This window comes from Neomonachus schauinslandi, chromosome 14, assembly GCF_002201575.2.
Source record: "Neomonachus schauinslandi chromosome 14, ASM220157v2, whole genome shotgun sequence".
NCBI lineage: Eukaryota > Metazoa > Chordata > Mammalia > Carnivora > Phocidae > Neomonachus > Neomonachus schauinslandi.
The window spans coordinates 7,890,074-7,904,088 of NC_058416.1; the positions used below are offsets into that span (position 1 = coordinate 7,890,074).

The 14,015-nt window shown below is 40.3% G+C and overlaps 1 protein-coding gene across 1 annotated transcript in view; it reads right to left on the reverse strand.

The window, feature by feature from the left end:
* Positions 1-2,086: 2,086 nt before the first annotated feature.
* DOK6 (docking protein 6) overlaps positions 2,087-14,015 on the reverse strand; it is a 389,769-nt gene continuing 377,840 nt past the window's right edge. The window contains exon 8 of the mRNA XM_021686409.1: positions 2,087-2,226. Within this exon, the coding sequence (XP_021542084.1) occupies positions 2,087-2,226 (140 nt within the window). The remainder of the gene's footprint in view (positions 2,227-14,015) is intronic.

The window sequence follows — 14,015 nt, forward strand, 5'->3', positions numbered from 1 at the left end:
GTGGCACCACCAGGAGCTGTGCTCAAATGGTCTCAGCGGGGAGTTGCTCTGGTGTGGTTTACAACGGATTTCAGAAGCAAATGCCAATGTGCTAAGTGATTCAGAGGTGTGTGACCCTGCAAGCTGGGATTTTAGGGAAGGCTGTATCATCATCAGGTCAACCAGGCATCTGCTTTTCTGCTGTGTCAGCAAAATTCACAGCACAGAGAGTTTGAATAATTTTCTTTTTATCCCTGAAAGCTTAAGATAATTATTTTTCACAGCCACATTAGGTCTTATGATTAGCATCTTGATGGGGTTTTCATACTTATCTGAGAGATTCAGAGAGTCTGGGTTGTTGTTATAAGTGTAAATTTATCTAGGAGGGACCCAGAACCATTTCTAGTCAGTAGTAATTCTATGAAATGAATTCGGAATCTGCATTCAAGCTACGGATAGAGATAAAAAAAAAAAAAGAGTCTTATTACAGATCAGCAAAACAGATACCCCTTCAACGGCCTAACTTTAATAGTTTAAAGAATTTTGCTATTAAGAAAAAAATTCAGGCTTTTATCTTACATGATCTGGGCTCATTGTTCTTTAGATTCCCCTTGGAGTATTTATAAGCTGACCATCTTAGGCATGTGGCATCAGATAATTCAGGCAGAATGATTTTTATTTTTACTTGAGTAAACTTCAAAATTAAGGACAAAAATATCTTTGTTGACCTTAATTAAATTAGCCAAATTTTTTAGATCACGTGGAACCCAACCACTCACTTCCCTCTAAACTTGGTAGTTTTGTCACGAATGTCAGAGATGAAAAAAAATATTTGATCCGTTTTCTCTTATAATCCCAGCCAACCCATGTCCATTAAAAAGAAAGTAAGCTTAGCAAATTCTGGTTACACACTAAATCACAAGCACCCAATGGCTTTTGAGAATGGCATCTATAAAATCTTAAATAATTAACATCTACAATCCTGTGCCCATTGTTCTCCCAACTGTAAAATAGCTAGTTCTTTTTAGGTATATACATATACTTTTTATCTCTTTCTTGAAATACAGTTTCTCATTTAAAGTCTTTCTTTTATTTGAGGGTAAATGGAAGCAGTGGGTGATAACACCTGATCTTCCTCACGTAGCTCGGAGGGATGGTCAAAGAGAGAAACACTGTCAAGAAGGGAGTACTGACCAGAAAGACAGTGTGGTGACATGACACGTAGGACAGACAGCTAGACCGGTTCTCTTGCCTTCGTTTTCGAGTGTGTCCCTCCTTCTCACATATTCATTTATACTTGTCAGAGGAGCAGACTTGACTACGTAAATACTTTTGCTAATAAGAAGCCTTTTTTTTTTACAGCACTATTTTAAAAATAGCTATTCAACATAACAATCTTAATGTTAATGCACCAAATTACAGTATTCAACAATGTAAGTGAGCATATCCTGTCACCCTCAGCACACATTTGATATATACTTGTTAGATATAGATGGATACAGCAATATCCGTATCTCTATTTGTCTACAGATGCACACACACACACACACACACACACAGCAGAGCTACAAGGCCCTGCTCAACAGTGTGTTCTAGATCTCGGGTTCCCTTAATTGTCACTGGGGCGTATTTATATGGAGAGTTATGATGCCATTTGTAGACCTTGCTGGATTTGTCCCCGTCAAAACTTTCCACGCCACATAGGTTGTGGTGGGTGACCTTATGTCTAAGGACAGACCCTCAGGCCGGAGGGCTGAGCCACGAGGACAGGGGTCAGGCCCACCACCCAGGCACAACCCAGTGTGGGCAACTTTTCATGGTGCCCAGAACCAAAGGATTTCATTTAAATGACTGTTCATACGATTTGGATTCTATTTTTGTAAAACATAGATTCCCCCCCAACCCCCAAGAAACTCAATAAATAAAGGACTTAGCCACAGAGTCAAGGAAGCAGAACTCCAGTTTTTAACCTTTCACTGGGATCGGGGCTAGACCCGCCCCATTTCAATTTTGCCTGCAACTGGTCTTCCAAGAGGCTGAGGGTGCAGCAACCCCACTAGCAGGTCCAGACAGACTGTCTCTCTGGTTGGCAGTGGCTCTCTGACTGTCATTGAATGAGGCTGGAGCTGTAGCTGAATCCGTAACTGCTCGACCGGGACAGAGACGGCTGAGTCTCTTCGCTCTGCTCCGAGGCGTAGCTGGGAAATGTCTGTGCACGTGACATCTTTGAGGAACTAAACCCATGACCTGAGAGAAGGGAAGGAAGAAAAGGTGTACTAAGAAATAGATTCAGAAAGGCAAAGGGATATATTGAAAACAAAAACCCCACAAAAACCAAGCAAACAAGGCAGATGCCCACAAATCCTCAAAAGAGAGCTCCAGGTAAGTACCTAAGTGTGAAAAATGGAGAAATTTGGTGCATTATTTCTCTTTGAGTTAAAAATGAATTCAGGGCTCAATATTTTCCTCAAGCGTGTCTTGTCAAAAATTCGGATGCCAGGCAGCTAGGTAAATTTTCTAGAGATCTCAACCTTCTAGTAGCCTCCAGCTATTGGAATACAAGCAGAAAAGATTTTCTGAAAAAAAGCTGTTTTTGATGGAGAGCCTGTGAGCTGCATTCTTTTCTTTTATACTCACTTTCAGCATACAAAAGCAAATTATAAACTTTCTTAAAACCTTTTTTGAGCGGGCAAATTACACTGCACCCGAACCAGTAACCATCAATTAGCAGGAAAAGCTTTCACAATTGTAGACTTCAAGGCCCTGACTTACCCTGTCGGTTTTGTGAGTAACTGAACCCACTTCGTGATATGATTAACCTAAACAGTGAATCTTTATGGTTAATAAAATGGCCGGAAAGTTTACTCTTCTAGAAAATAGATTTAAGGAAAATTCTATCTATGCTTTTGGGAGTTCGGACGCATCCCTGAAATGAAATACTTGTCTAATGCAAACAGAAACAGAAGTGACCACCGAGAAGCTTGTCAGAATGCTGACAACAGAGGGAGAAAAATGTCACTATTTCTAGGGGCCTTCCCATCCTTTTTCTTAACCAGGAATTTATTCTTCATACTTGAGAATGAGCTTAATGAGCAGAGAAGAAAACTAGATCCAGTGCGCTCCGCCCTTCCAGAGAGTATATTTTACCCAAAGGAAAAGATGTATCTAGTCTGATTGGTAATGTTTCTGGTCTCTACCAGGAGGAATGGGACACACAATCCGCTCTCACAGAAACGAGGAACATCTAGTCCTTTTCCTTAGGTGGCGCTGTGGAGAGGTCATGCACCTAAAGCCAGTTTCATCATCAGGTGAGTTTGGTGACTTGGAAAACATCCTTGCAGTTTCAGAAGCTTGGGGTCCAGGGAGAAATGCAAATGAATTGGGTAATAAAAGGCTAATTAAACTGGTAGAACCTCTTAATGTTAAAAAATAGTGACAGTGAAATCTTGCTTTCTACATAAAAAATCACTTTCACTGTGGCCTAATTCCCTTGTAGGTTAAGTCTCCCCACGAGCAGATCAGGGGAGAAGGGAGATGTGGGCATTTCCTCTTTGCCTTGCCCTCTGGCTGCTCCTGGGGTTCTGCCAGCCCAGCTTCCTTCTGAGCGTCTGGACCTTTCTGCTCCCTGCCCTGCCTCTCCCAGGGCCCCCTAACCACCTTTCCTCTGTGGGTGGGAATGCTGCCCACTGTTGCCCGTCCTTCACAATTCCTCTGTCACTTCCCTCCCAGTACTATAAATAGTCCTTTAAAGTCTCTTAACATCCCATCTGGTCATGTCTTCTCTTTCTTGTGGGACCTGATGCTGCAAGGAGGAACACTGGATCTGGGAAGAGGCAGAAAAGGGGAGAAATTAGGGGGACCTAGGGTGAGGTCAGGGGTGGGAACTCAGAGCTAGAAGACCAGATATGCGTGCTGCTTCTGCTGCTTATAGGAGTAACCGACCTTGTGAGACTCACAAGGTTCTCAGTTTCCTTAGCTGCAAATTCTGGATGACATGAATGGTGCTATATGACTCATTTGATTCTCAAATCAGTGAGTTTTAATTGAATTCCAACATGTTAAGTGCTACCACCATAGTGAACAGATCTAGGATGTCACCATCGACTCCCACAAGGTCACCTAGATGGGATGGTCAGGGAGGGCCTCCTGAAGAAGGTGGCATTTTCACATGATACTTATGTGACAAAGTTATGAAAGAGTAACATGATATGGGAAAAAAAATCACAAACACTTTAACAATTTTGCCTCCTTATCTTACCATTGACTTCCTAGATGATAACTCACAGTTCTCAAAAGGGGAGCTACTGGCATTAATCAGCATAAACCAGCTGGAAATGCTAATATTAAGACAGTGTTCCTGGTCTCAGTTTTATCTTATTGAAAAAACAAATGAGAAATATCCAAGGGGCGCCTGGGTGGCTCAGTCGTTAAGCGTCTGCCTTCGGCTCAGGTCATGATCCCGGGGTCCTGGGATCGAGCCCTGCATCGGGCTCCCTGCTCGACAGGAAGCCTGCTTCTCCCTCTTCCACTCCCCCTGCTTGTGCTCGCTCTCTCTCTGTGTCTCTCTCTGTCAAATAAGTAAATTAAAAAAAAAAAAAGAAAGAAATACCCGAAAGAGGGCAGTACCAGAGAACACCTTTAATTCGCTCGCTTTGCTTGTGGGCTAGAAGTGAAGGCTTATAAGTTGTGGATTTGGAAGAGTCTGGCACACACAGCTTTTTACCCTAGAATCTTGAGTGTGAAAATTCACTCACGCAGCTACTACGCGTCAAACATCAGCTAAAACAGCTCAGCACCGCACAGGGGAGGCACGAAATGGGAATTGCCGTCCCTGCCTTTGCAAGCGGTCCACAGACTGCTTTGGGAACGGTGGCTGGTCAAGGAGACACAACAAGAAACACGAAAGAAGGGCACATGCAGCCCGTGCTTTCCAGGATCCAGGCAGGGCACCGACAGGGCCGAGAAGAGAGCTACAGATGTCCTGTCAACCACCACAACTGCCCTCTGCCCCCATGTATTTTGAGGATTGGGTGAACCACCACTTGGGAGGACGCCCGGAACTTGAGGTACCCAGTAGATGTTAGTTTTCTTCCTTCTATCTCTGCCCAATGGGTCCAGATTGTTTTTGGTGTGTTCTTGTTCACTGTCTGTGCTTTCTCCCCCAGGGCAGCCTGCAGCCCCTTGCTGTGCCAGGTTTGGAACATTATTCTCCTTCAAGGTCAACATTGCTTTCTTCATCTCCTCTCTGAACCATTTCTAGCTAACTGGAAATTAAATTATGATTTTTTTTTTTTTTTACTTCTACCATTTCTTTACAGACAATTCATAAATGATGCTATTTAATGCTTATCACAAAAATAACATACCTCAATCAGAACTGTTACAGATGAGGGCTTAATAAGGACTGTTTGATTATGGCAACAATGAGCAGGAGAAAAAGAAAGAGAAATAATTAAGCATTTTCTCAACATTTATTTGAATTATGCCCTTTGGCACTGTTGATGAAAACAAAACAGAAATCAACTTTGTGGCTTCAATTAAACACTTGCTAGCATAGACTGTTCACACCACTAAACAAGAGACTCTAAATGCTTCCTACACTTTCCCTCCAGATCATCCCCTAAAGACAAATGAGGTGAATAGGTGCCCTGGGGATTTGGGGAATTCTATAACTTAAAAGCAACAAATTTGCTAATGGCTATTGGTCTATCTTAAAAATCTTTTTACATTTTTGTTTCTATTCCTGTGTATATTCATGTTTGTTTTAATAGAAAATAATATTTTCTACCCATTTTTTCAGGGAATATTGACAAGCCGGGAAAAAAACCTCATATTTCCCTGGCAGTCTGAAGTATACTCTGAAATGACACTTCATACCATCCCTCTTCTCCTCCTTTCCCATGGTATGTGCACAATCCCCAGACTGAAGAACACAGTTCCATCCCATAAAGAAGGAAATATATTGGATATTGAGACACTGAGAATATTTGCTTATTCTAACAAAATCGTAGGACTCCTCCCAATTCCAGAGACGTAAGTACCACAGGACAGGGAAGGCAAAGTCACACTAGCCATAAAAGGAAATCTTTCCTGATGTACCCTAAAAGATGCAAACCAGTAAAGAGCTAGAAGGAACACAGATGCAGTGGAAAATGACAACCAAATCAGGACGCAGGGCCAGAGAGTCACATCACACCTAGAAGTAAAAACCAGAATGACAGCACCTTATCAATATCCTCCCTCTCCTGAGGAATGAAGAAGCGCATTTTTCCCTTTCTGCTAGCTCCTGGTTTTCTGTGCTTACCAACGCGTACATACTCTTTACATAAAATATAAAGGAAATGGTTGCTTTAGGCAGTCAGCAGGGTCCCAAAGCATAACACTCATGCTTATTAATTGGCAAGAAATAATGGATACTTGATTTGAATTTATGTGTTTTATTAGTTTGTTGGGATCTGGGAGAGAGGGAAGGGTATTGTCTGTTTAAATAATAAAACATTTTTTTTTTAAAGGCAGAAAAAACCCCCAAGTAAAACAGTTGCTTCAGGAGGAATGGGGCAGGCCAGAGGAAAGGCATCAACAACCATCAGGCCTGGGTAGACACCGAGGAGGTGCCCTCTTAACAAGGGGTTTCTAAGGGCAGGGAGGAAAAGGGGTGACAGATGGTAGCCAGGCCTGGACGCTGAAGGACAGACAGCAGGAATGGCTCGGGGGAAGCAGAACAGAGGTTGGTCCGAGCTCTCACAGCAGAGGACTGTGGGCCAGAAGATTTTCGTGGGCGTCTAATACTTGGATGTTTACCTGGCAGGCGGCAGAAGTGGAAACCAGACTAGAGGTGGTAGTGGCCCGGAGCTGCCTGCAAGGATCGTAATGAGGACTCACCACCTACAAGTTATGCTTGGAGACGCCAGGGACTCACTGCCCACATCTTTTCCATCGCCGTATTTGACTTTTACTCAATTCATTCTAATTATAGTTCAAACCGGACTATGTTTTAGTTTAATCTGCGTGCTCACCTAGCGGGTGCTTCTGAAGTTCTGGTGGAGAGTCCAGGGTCCCAGTAGCTTCATGGCCCCCCGCCCTTTTAAAAAGATTTTATTCATTTATTTGAGAGCGAGAGAGAGAGCAGGAGTGGGTAGAGGGAAGGAGAGGCAAAGGGAGAGGAAGAGGGAGAAGACTCCCCGCTGAGCAGGGAGCCCAATGTGGGACTCGATCCCAGGACCCTGGGATCATGACCTGAGCCAAAGGCAGACGCTTCACCGACTGAGCCACCCAGGTGTCCCCTTCCCAACCCTTGAATAGATTTGCTGGGGGAATTGAGGCTCACGTTCAGTACATTTGAATCAATGGGGGACTAAAGATCATGGGTTTCAACCCATAAAGAAAGTGATTTGCAAAAGCCCCTGTCCATTGAGTGCATATAATAACCACTGTCCATTTTGTGCATATTTCATGCAGACCCTATGCTAAGTACATTAGAAATATCATTTTTAAAAATCCTCGTATCAATTCTATAACGTGAAACTGCATATCCTTATTCTCCTGTGGGAAAAACCAAATTGAAGCCTACAGGCCTTTCCAGACTTGCAAAGCTGACAAGTGGAGGAGCACAGAGGCAGATCCAGGTCTGGAGACTGAAGCCAAAGCCTTGCCAACATTTTGCTACATTTACTCACAGAACCCTCTCTCTCTCTTCTTTTGTATTTTGTTGTCTCTTTTAAATTTTTTTATTTGGACACATGGATTTTTCTGCTCTTACTATTTTTTTTTACCTTTTACTTTTAAAAATTGAGGTACAATTGAGAAATATAATTGTATACATTTCAAGGGTACAAGGTGATGATTTGATATACACGTACATTGTGGAACAATCATCAAGATAATTAACACATCCATCACCTTACAGACTTCATTCCTTGTTTGTGTGTGTGGTGAGAATGTTTAAGGTCTACTCTCGGCAACTGTCAAGCACACACACCGTATTATTAACTGTAGTCACCGAGCTGTACATTGGATCCTCAGAAGGTATTCTTCTGATAAGTGAAAATTTGTATCCTTGACTGACATCTCTCCATCTCCCCCTCCCTCCAGCCCCTGGCCACCACCACTCCACTCTTTGTTTCCTCACAGAACTTTCTAAACATCTGTTTAGTTGAGGATACAGCACAGCTTCAGAGAAGAAATACCAATTTTCAGGACTCAATCCTTAAAGACGTGATTGAAGTACCTCTAAAGTATGTTGTCAAAGAACAAAAACAACTAAAGCTGCATCTTCGTCAACTCAGGCTGCCATAACAAAGTACCTCAGACTGGGGGGCTTAAACAGCAGAAATGTATGTTTTCACAGTTCTGCAGGCCGGAAGTCCTAGATCAAAGTGCCAGTGGGGTTGGTTTCTGGGGAGGATGCTCTCCTTGGCTGCTTTCTCCTCAAGGCCTGACGTGGGCTCTTCTCTGTGCTTTCTTTCCTGTGGTCTCTTCTTCCTCTCCTGAGGAAACGAATTCTGTGGGATCAGGGTCCCACACTTATGACCTCACTGAACCTTAATTACCTCCTTAAAGGCCTTTTTTCCAAATATAGTCACATTTGGGGTGAGGGCCCCACTCTATGAATTTTGTGGGGACACAGCTGAGTGCAGAGCAAACTGTAATTAGTAAAATGGATGAGAAGATATTAACTTAAGATGAGGGAGGTGATGCTTTTTCCTTTGCTGGGTATTATTATATCCTTAACCTTTTCTCAAGGAGGTATTTGTACTTGTTAGTAAAGTTATGTAATTTGGTTTAAGATTACATAAAATGATTAAATATCACATGTAATTTCACACCCTTCACATTGCCAAAAAAAAAAAAAAGAAATTAAATGTTTAATGGTTGATTTATGCCATTAAGTTTCTGAAATAAACTCTCAATTTGCATTGCACTCATCTACACTCCCACAGAAAGGGTAGAAAAGTATTTTCTTAACGTTAGATAGATCTGGATATTATTAGACTTTTCCTTTTTTTCAAGTTGAAGGATGTTTCCAAGTTGAAAAATTGCACCTTGTTGTTCAGTTAATTTCCTTTTGCTACATGAAGTGTTTAATTTTTTTGAAGCCAGATCTGTCTTTGTGCTTTCTGAGTTTTGTGTCTTGGTAATAAGTCTCCCCTTGTCACAGGATTATTTTCTTATAAGTTGTTTTATATATATGTATATATATATATTTTTTCATAAATTTCTTATGCTGTCTTCAGCTCTTTGATTTATTGGAAATTTCTCTTCATTCATGTCCTTAGTTAAGGATGCTTGTATTGTGTGATGATTCATAGTATTAATCTTGAAGGAATACTGCTCGGGTTTGGGTCCCAGCTCCACCCCGTGACAACTGGAAAGATACCACTGCTCTGTCCTTTGAGTGTATAATGGCAATCATAATAGCTTCTACGAATAGAATCGTGTTTTATTATTATTATTTATTTGTAAAGATTTTTATTTATTATTTATTTATTTATTTATTTATTTGACAGACACAGAGAGAGAGAGAGCACAAGTAGGCAGAGAGGCAGGTAGAGGGAGAAGGAGAAGCAGGCTTCCCGCGGAGCAGGGAGCGCGATGCGGGACTCGATCCCAGGACCCTGGAACCATGACCTGAGCCGAAGGCAGACGCTTAACCATGTGAGCCACCCAGGCGCCCCCCCCCCCTTTTTTTTTTTTTAAGATTTTATTTATTTATTTATTTTTATTTTTATTTTTTTTAAAGATTTATTTATTTATTTTGAGAGAGCAAGAATGAGAGAGAGAGAGTACATGAGTGGGGGAGGGTCAGAGGGAGAAGCAGGCTCCTCGCTGAGCAGGGAGCCGGATGCGGGACTCGATCCCGGGACTCCGGGATCATGACCTGAGCCGAAGGCAGTCGCTTAACCAACTGAGCCACCCAGGCGCCCCTTTATTTATTTATTTGACAGAGAGAGACACTGCGAGAGAGGGAACACAAGCAGGGGGAGTGGGAGAGGGAGAAGCAGGCTTCCCGCGGAGCAGGGAGCGCGATGCGGGGCTCGATCCCAGGACCCTGGGATCACGACCTGAGCGGAAGGCAGACGCTTAATGACTGAGCCACCCAGGTGCCCCTAGAATCATGTTTTAGATTAATTAATAGTAATAACTTAGTATAAGAGTGTATGGCATTGGTGTTGTAGCACACACGTGTGCACGGGCAGGCACGCGCACACACGCACACGAGGTGTCATTAGCTCATTTCATCTTCACAGCAACTTGCTGATGAGGTAGAAATAAAGTGGTTGCAATAGTGCCTGGTATTGATCCTCTGTCACCTGTTCTGTCCTCTGGAATTTTCAGGAACTTCTCTTTGTTCCTACTGTTCTGAGCTTCATGATGATGAGTCTGGGTGCGAGTCTTTTCTTCAGACTTTATGAGCTTTTTCAATCAAGGATCCGTGGTTTCTCATTTTCTGGGAAATACTTCTGAGTTATTATTATAAATTTTTGTTAATTATTTCCTTTCCACAATCTTCTTCGTGTGCACTCTCTCTCCCACCACGTGCTCCTTTCCCAGATCATCTCTATTTATATGTTCAGGTGCTGGACAGATCTTGTAATTCTCCAGTCTGTTCTATTTTCACACTCTTTTTTGTTGCTTTACCTTCTGGAGATTTGAGATCTGCTTAACCTCATCTTCCAAGTTTACTAAGTAATAAAAAATTCTACTACTCTAATTTTAATTTGCAAAAGCTTTTTTACTCCTTTTCCTTTCCGTCCTTTATTCTTCTTTTAAAAATACACATTTGTGCATTTGTTGTTCTTAATAATGGCACTCTCAGCCCCAAAACTATGGGTCTTTTTGGCTTACCCCATAAGTGGACATCTAAATATTTTTTATTCAAATCTTTTAAAAGTCAGAAATTTTTGAATGGGAAAAATGCATATTATTTAATGTTACGTATGACCCAGCCTACTGGTGGGTTATAGACAACATTCTAACACTGAAGGAATCAGACATAATATAGTTTATAATACTTTAATTTACCTTAAAGATGATTTGATTTGATTCATACAGAATTACATTTTTAATACCTATTTCTAGAATTAAGATAGCCTTAGATCTATTATTCTGGTTGAGGTAGCATCCATTTTTTCCTGTTGCTTACATGTAATTTCTCTTGTATTCTACTTACTTACTGGAATACTGATTTTCTACAACTGTAACCTCTTGGAAAAACTTAGCTGAACTCTCCACTGTTAGCAGAATTCATCTGAGTAATTGTGGAGTTTAGAAGTATTCTATGGCAGTCAGTAAAATGGTAAATATTAAAATATAATGATCTAAGTTGAAACATAATATGAGGGGTAGAGAATACTTGGGATGAAACTTCATTAATGTTGATCAACATTTCATTGTTATTTTTAAAGGTTCAGTTATAACATTTTAAATATAATGTTAATAAAAATTATATATAGCTGTATCTTTGTTTTCATTTTGAACATTTTATTGTTTAAGAAATCAAGGAACTATTTAAGATCATGAAGTAGAGTACTCCAGGTCAAGTAGAGATCTCCAGAACTACAATTTCAGGAATTTTAACAAATTTACTGAAAGCCACATGAATCTACAGTCATTGACAAGAATACATATCAGCTGACTATCCCTCAGAGATGTCTTGAGAAAATGGAAAATTTTATTTGCTATAATTCTTTTCTAAAAAATTTAAACTAATTGAAAGAAACACTTTTGCATGACAGTAAGACTTCCCTACACAATATATACTTAGAGATTTGAGTTACAACAGAAATGTTACAGAGAGATATCCTGAATATCACATAAGTTTACCTAGGAGGGAGTGTGCAACATGCTTAGACTAAATCTGAGGAATGTTAATGAAATTGTTTAAAATTTACTATCAGGTTTTCATATAATGTAGCATAGTTTTATTCTGCCATAGATACAAGGTTAAACTTGCATTTGCTCTGAGGACTCTGAAATGAGTTTGAAGATATGTGTCAAGAAATGTGCTTATTATTAGCACTTGACAAAGATTTGATTTTTATTTATTTTTTAAAGTTTTTACTTAAATTCCAGTTAGTTAGCATACAATGTAATATTAGTTTCAGGTGTACAATATAGTGATTTAACACTTCCACACAACATTACAAGTGCACTCCTTAACCCCCCCCCATTTAACTTGTGCCCCCGCCCACCTTCCTTCTGGTTAACTATTGGTTTGTTCTCTACAGTTAAGAGTCTGTTTCTTGGTTTGCCTCTCTCTTTTTTCCCCCTTTGCTCATTTGTTTTGTTTCTTAAATTTCACATATGAGTGAAATCCTGTGGTATCTGTCTTTCTCTGACTGACATTTTTTGCTTAGTATCATACTCTCTAGCTCCACCCATGTCATTGCAAATGGCGAGATTTCATCCTTTTTTTATGCCTGAGTAATATTCCATGGTGTGTGTGTGTGTGTGTGTGTGTGTGTACATACATTATATATATCACATCTTCTTTATTTATCAATTGATGGACACTTGGGTTGTTTGGGCTGTTTCCATAATTTGGCTATTGTGGATAATGCTGCTATAAACATCAGGGAACACGTATTCCTTTGAATTAGTATTTTTGTATTCTTTGGGTAAATACCTAGCAGCACAATTGCTCGATTGTAGAGTAATTCTATTTTTTAACTTTTTGAGGAATCTCCATACTGTTTTCCACAGTGGCTGTACCAGTTTGTCTTCCCAAAAGCAGATTCCTTTTTCTCCATGTCTTCACCAACACCTCTTGTTTCTTGTGTTGTTGATTTTAGCCATTCTGACAGGTGTGAGGTAATAGCTCACTGTGGTTTTGATTTGCATTTCCCTGATGATGAGTGATGTTGAACATCTTTTTATATGTCTGTTGGCCATCTGTATGGACACAGATCTGATTTTTAATCTCATTATCTGTAGAAGTTTGCCTAGAGCTCTTCTTTCTAATGACTGATTTGGTTGATTTTTCAGAGATCTGGGAAACGTTCCAATAATCACAAACAGAATTTTTTAATATTTGCAAATATCTCCTTTGTGAGTATAACAACACAATGCCCAAATTGTCATGGCTTTCAAACTCTTTATATCTCATCATTACGAATTATGGCCCTCATGATGCTAATAATGAATATAAAAATCCAAATGGTGAGTGGTAGGAGATGAGATTGGGAAATGGAGAGGGGACATGTCATGGACAGTTATACCCTACTAAGCAGATTGGATATTTTTCCTATAGGTGACAGGAAGCTTTTGAATGATTTTAATAAGGTAAGTGATTGGATGAGATGTGTGGTTCAAAATCTCACTCAATGGGACTGTGGAGTAGCTGTTCTCAACCCTTCTTGCATCCTAACACATTTGATGGATAAAATGTAGCCCTGGTAGAAAAATTTCTCATGGAAGGCTAGTACAAAGATAAAAAGGCGCCTCTAGTTTTATGTACATTTCCTATGATTTCCTTCTAATTCTTCCCCATTTTCTCCAATTAATCAGTATTCCTCCAGGTCCAATAGGAGAGTTGAAAACTGCTGGTACTTACGTAGATAAGACTGAGATCAGAATAGTTACGTGCGCTGGGGGAGTTGAGAAGTTTCACTCTCATTGAGAAAGTTCTACACAAATATTAGCATAATTAAATTCAACATTCTACGTTCTGCCTTACACAATCAATAAACTAATCAGCAATTTCAGAACCTAGGAATCTGCAACCTAGACAACTGCATGGTTAGTAGCACTTCCTGGAGAGTAGTTATTGCAATGTATGTATTAGTAGTGTAAATATCCAGATAAATAGAGAATAAGAGATCCAAGGTTCATGAAAATGGAGTCAAGGAGTATAGGACAAAAGAAGAATTCTGTTGATACCTCTTATGTTTTATGAGAAACTGCTGCAGAAAGTCCAAATACTTTTCTAGGCAGATTGAGCAATCCTTATTAGGCATTGTGTTATCATTGTACCCAACGGGCAGCAACAAAAGTCATCATCTTAACTTCTTGTGAGTTACAATTTTTAATGAATTATT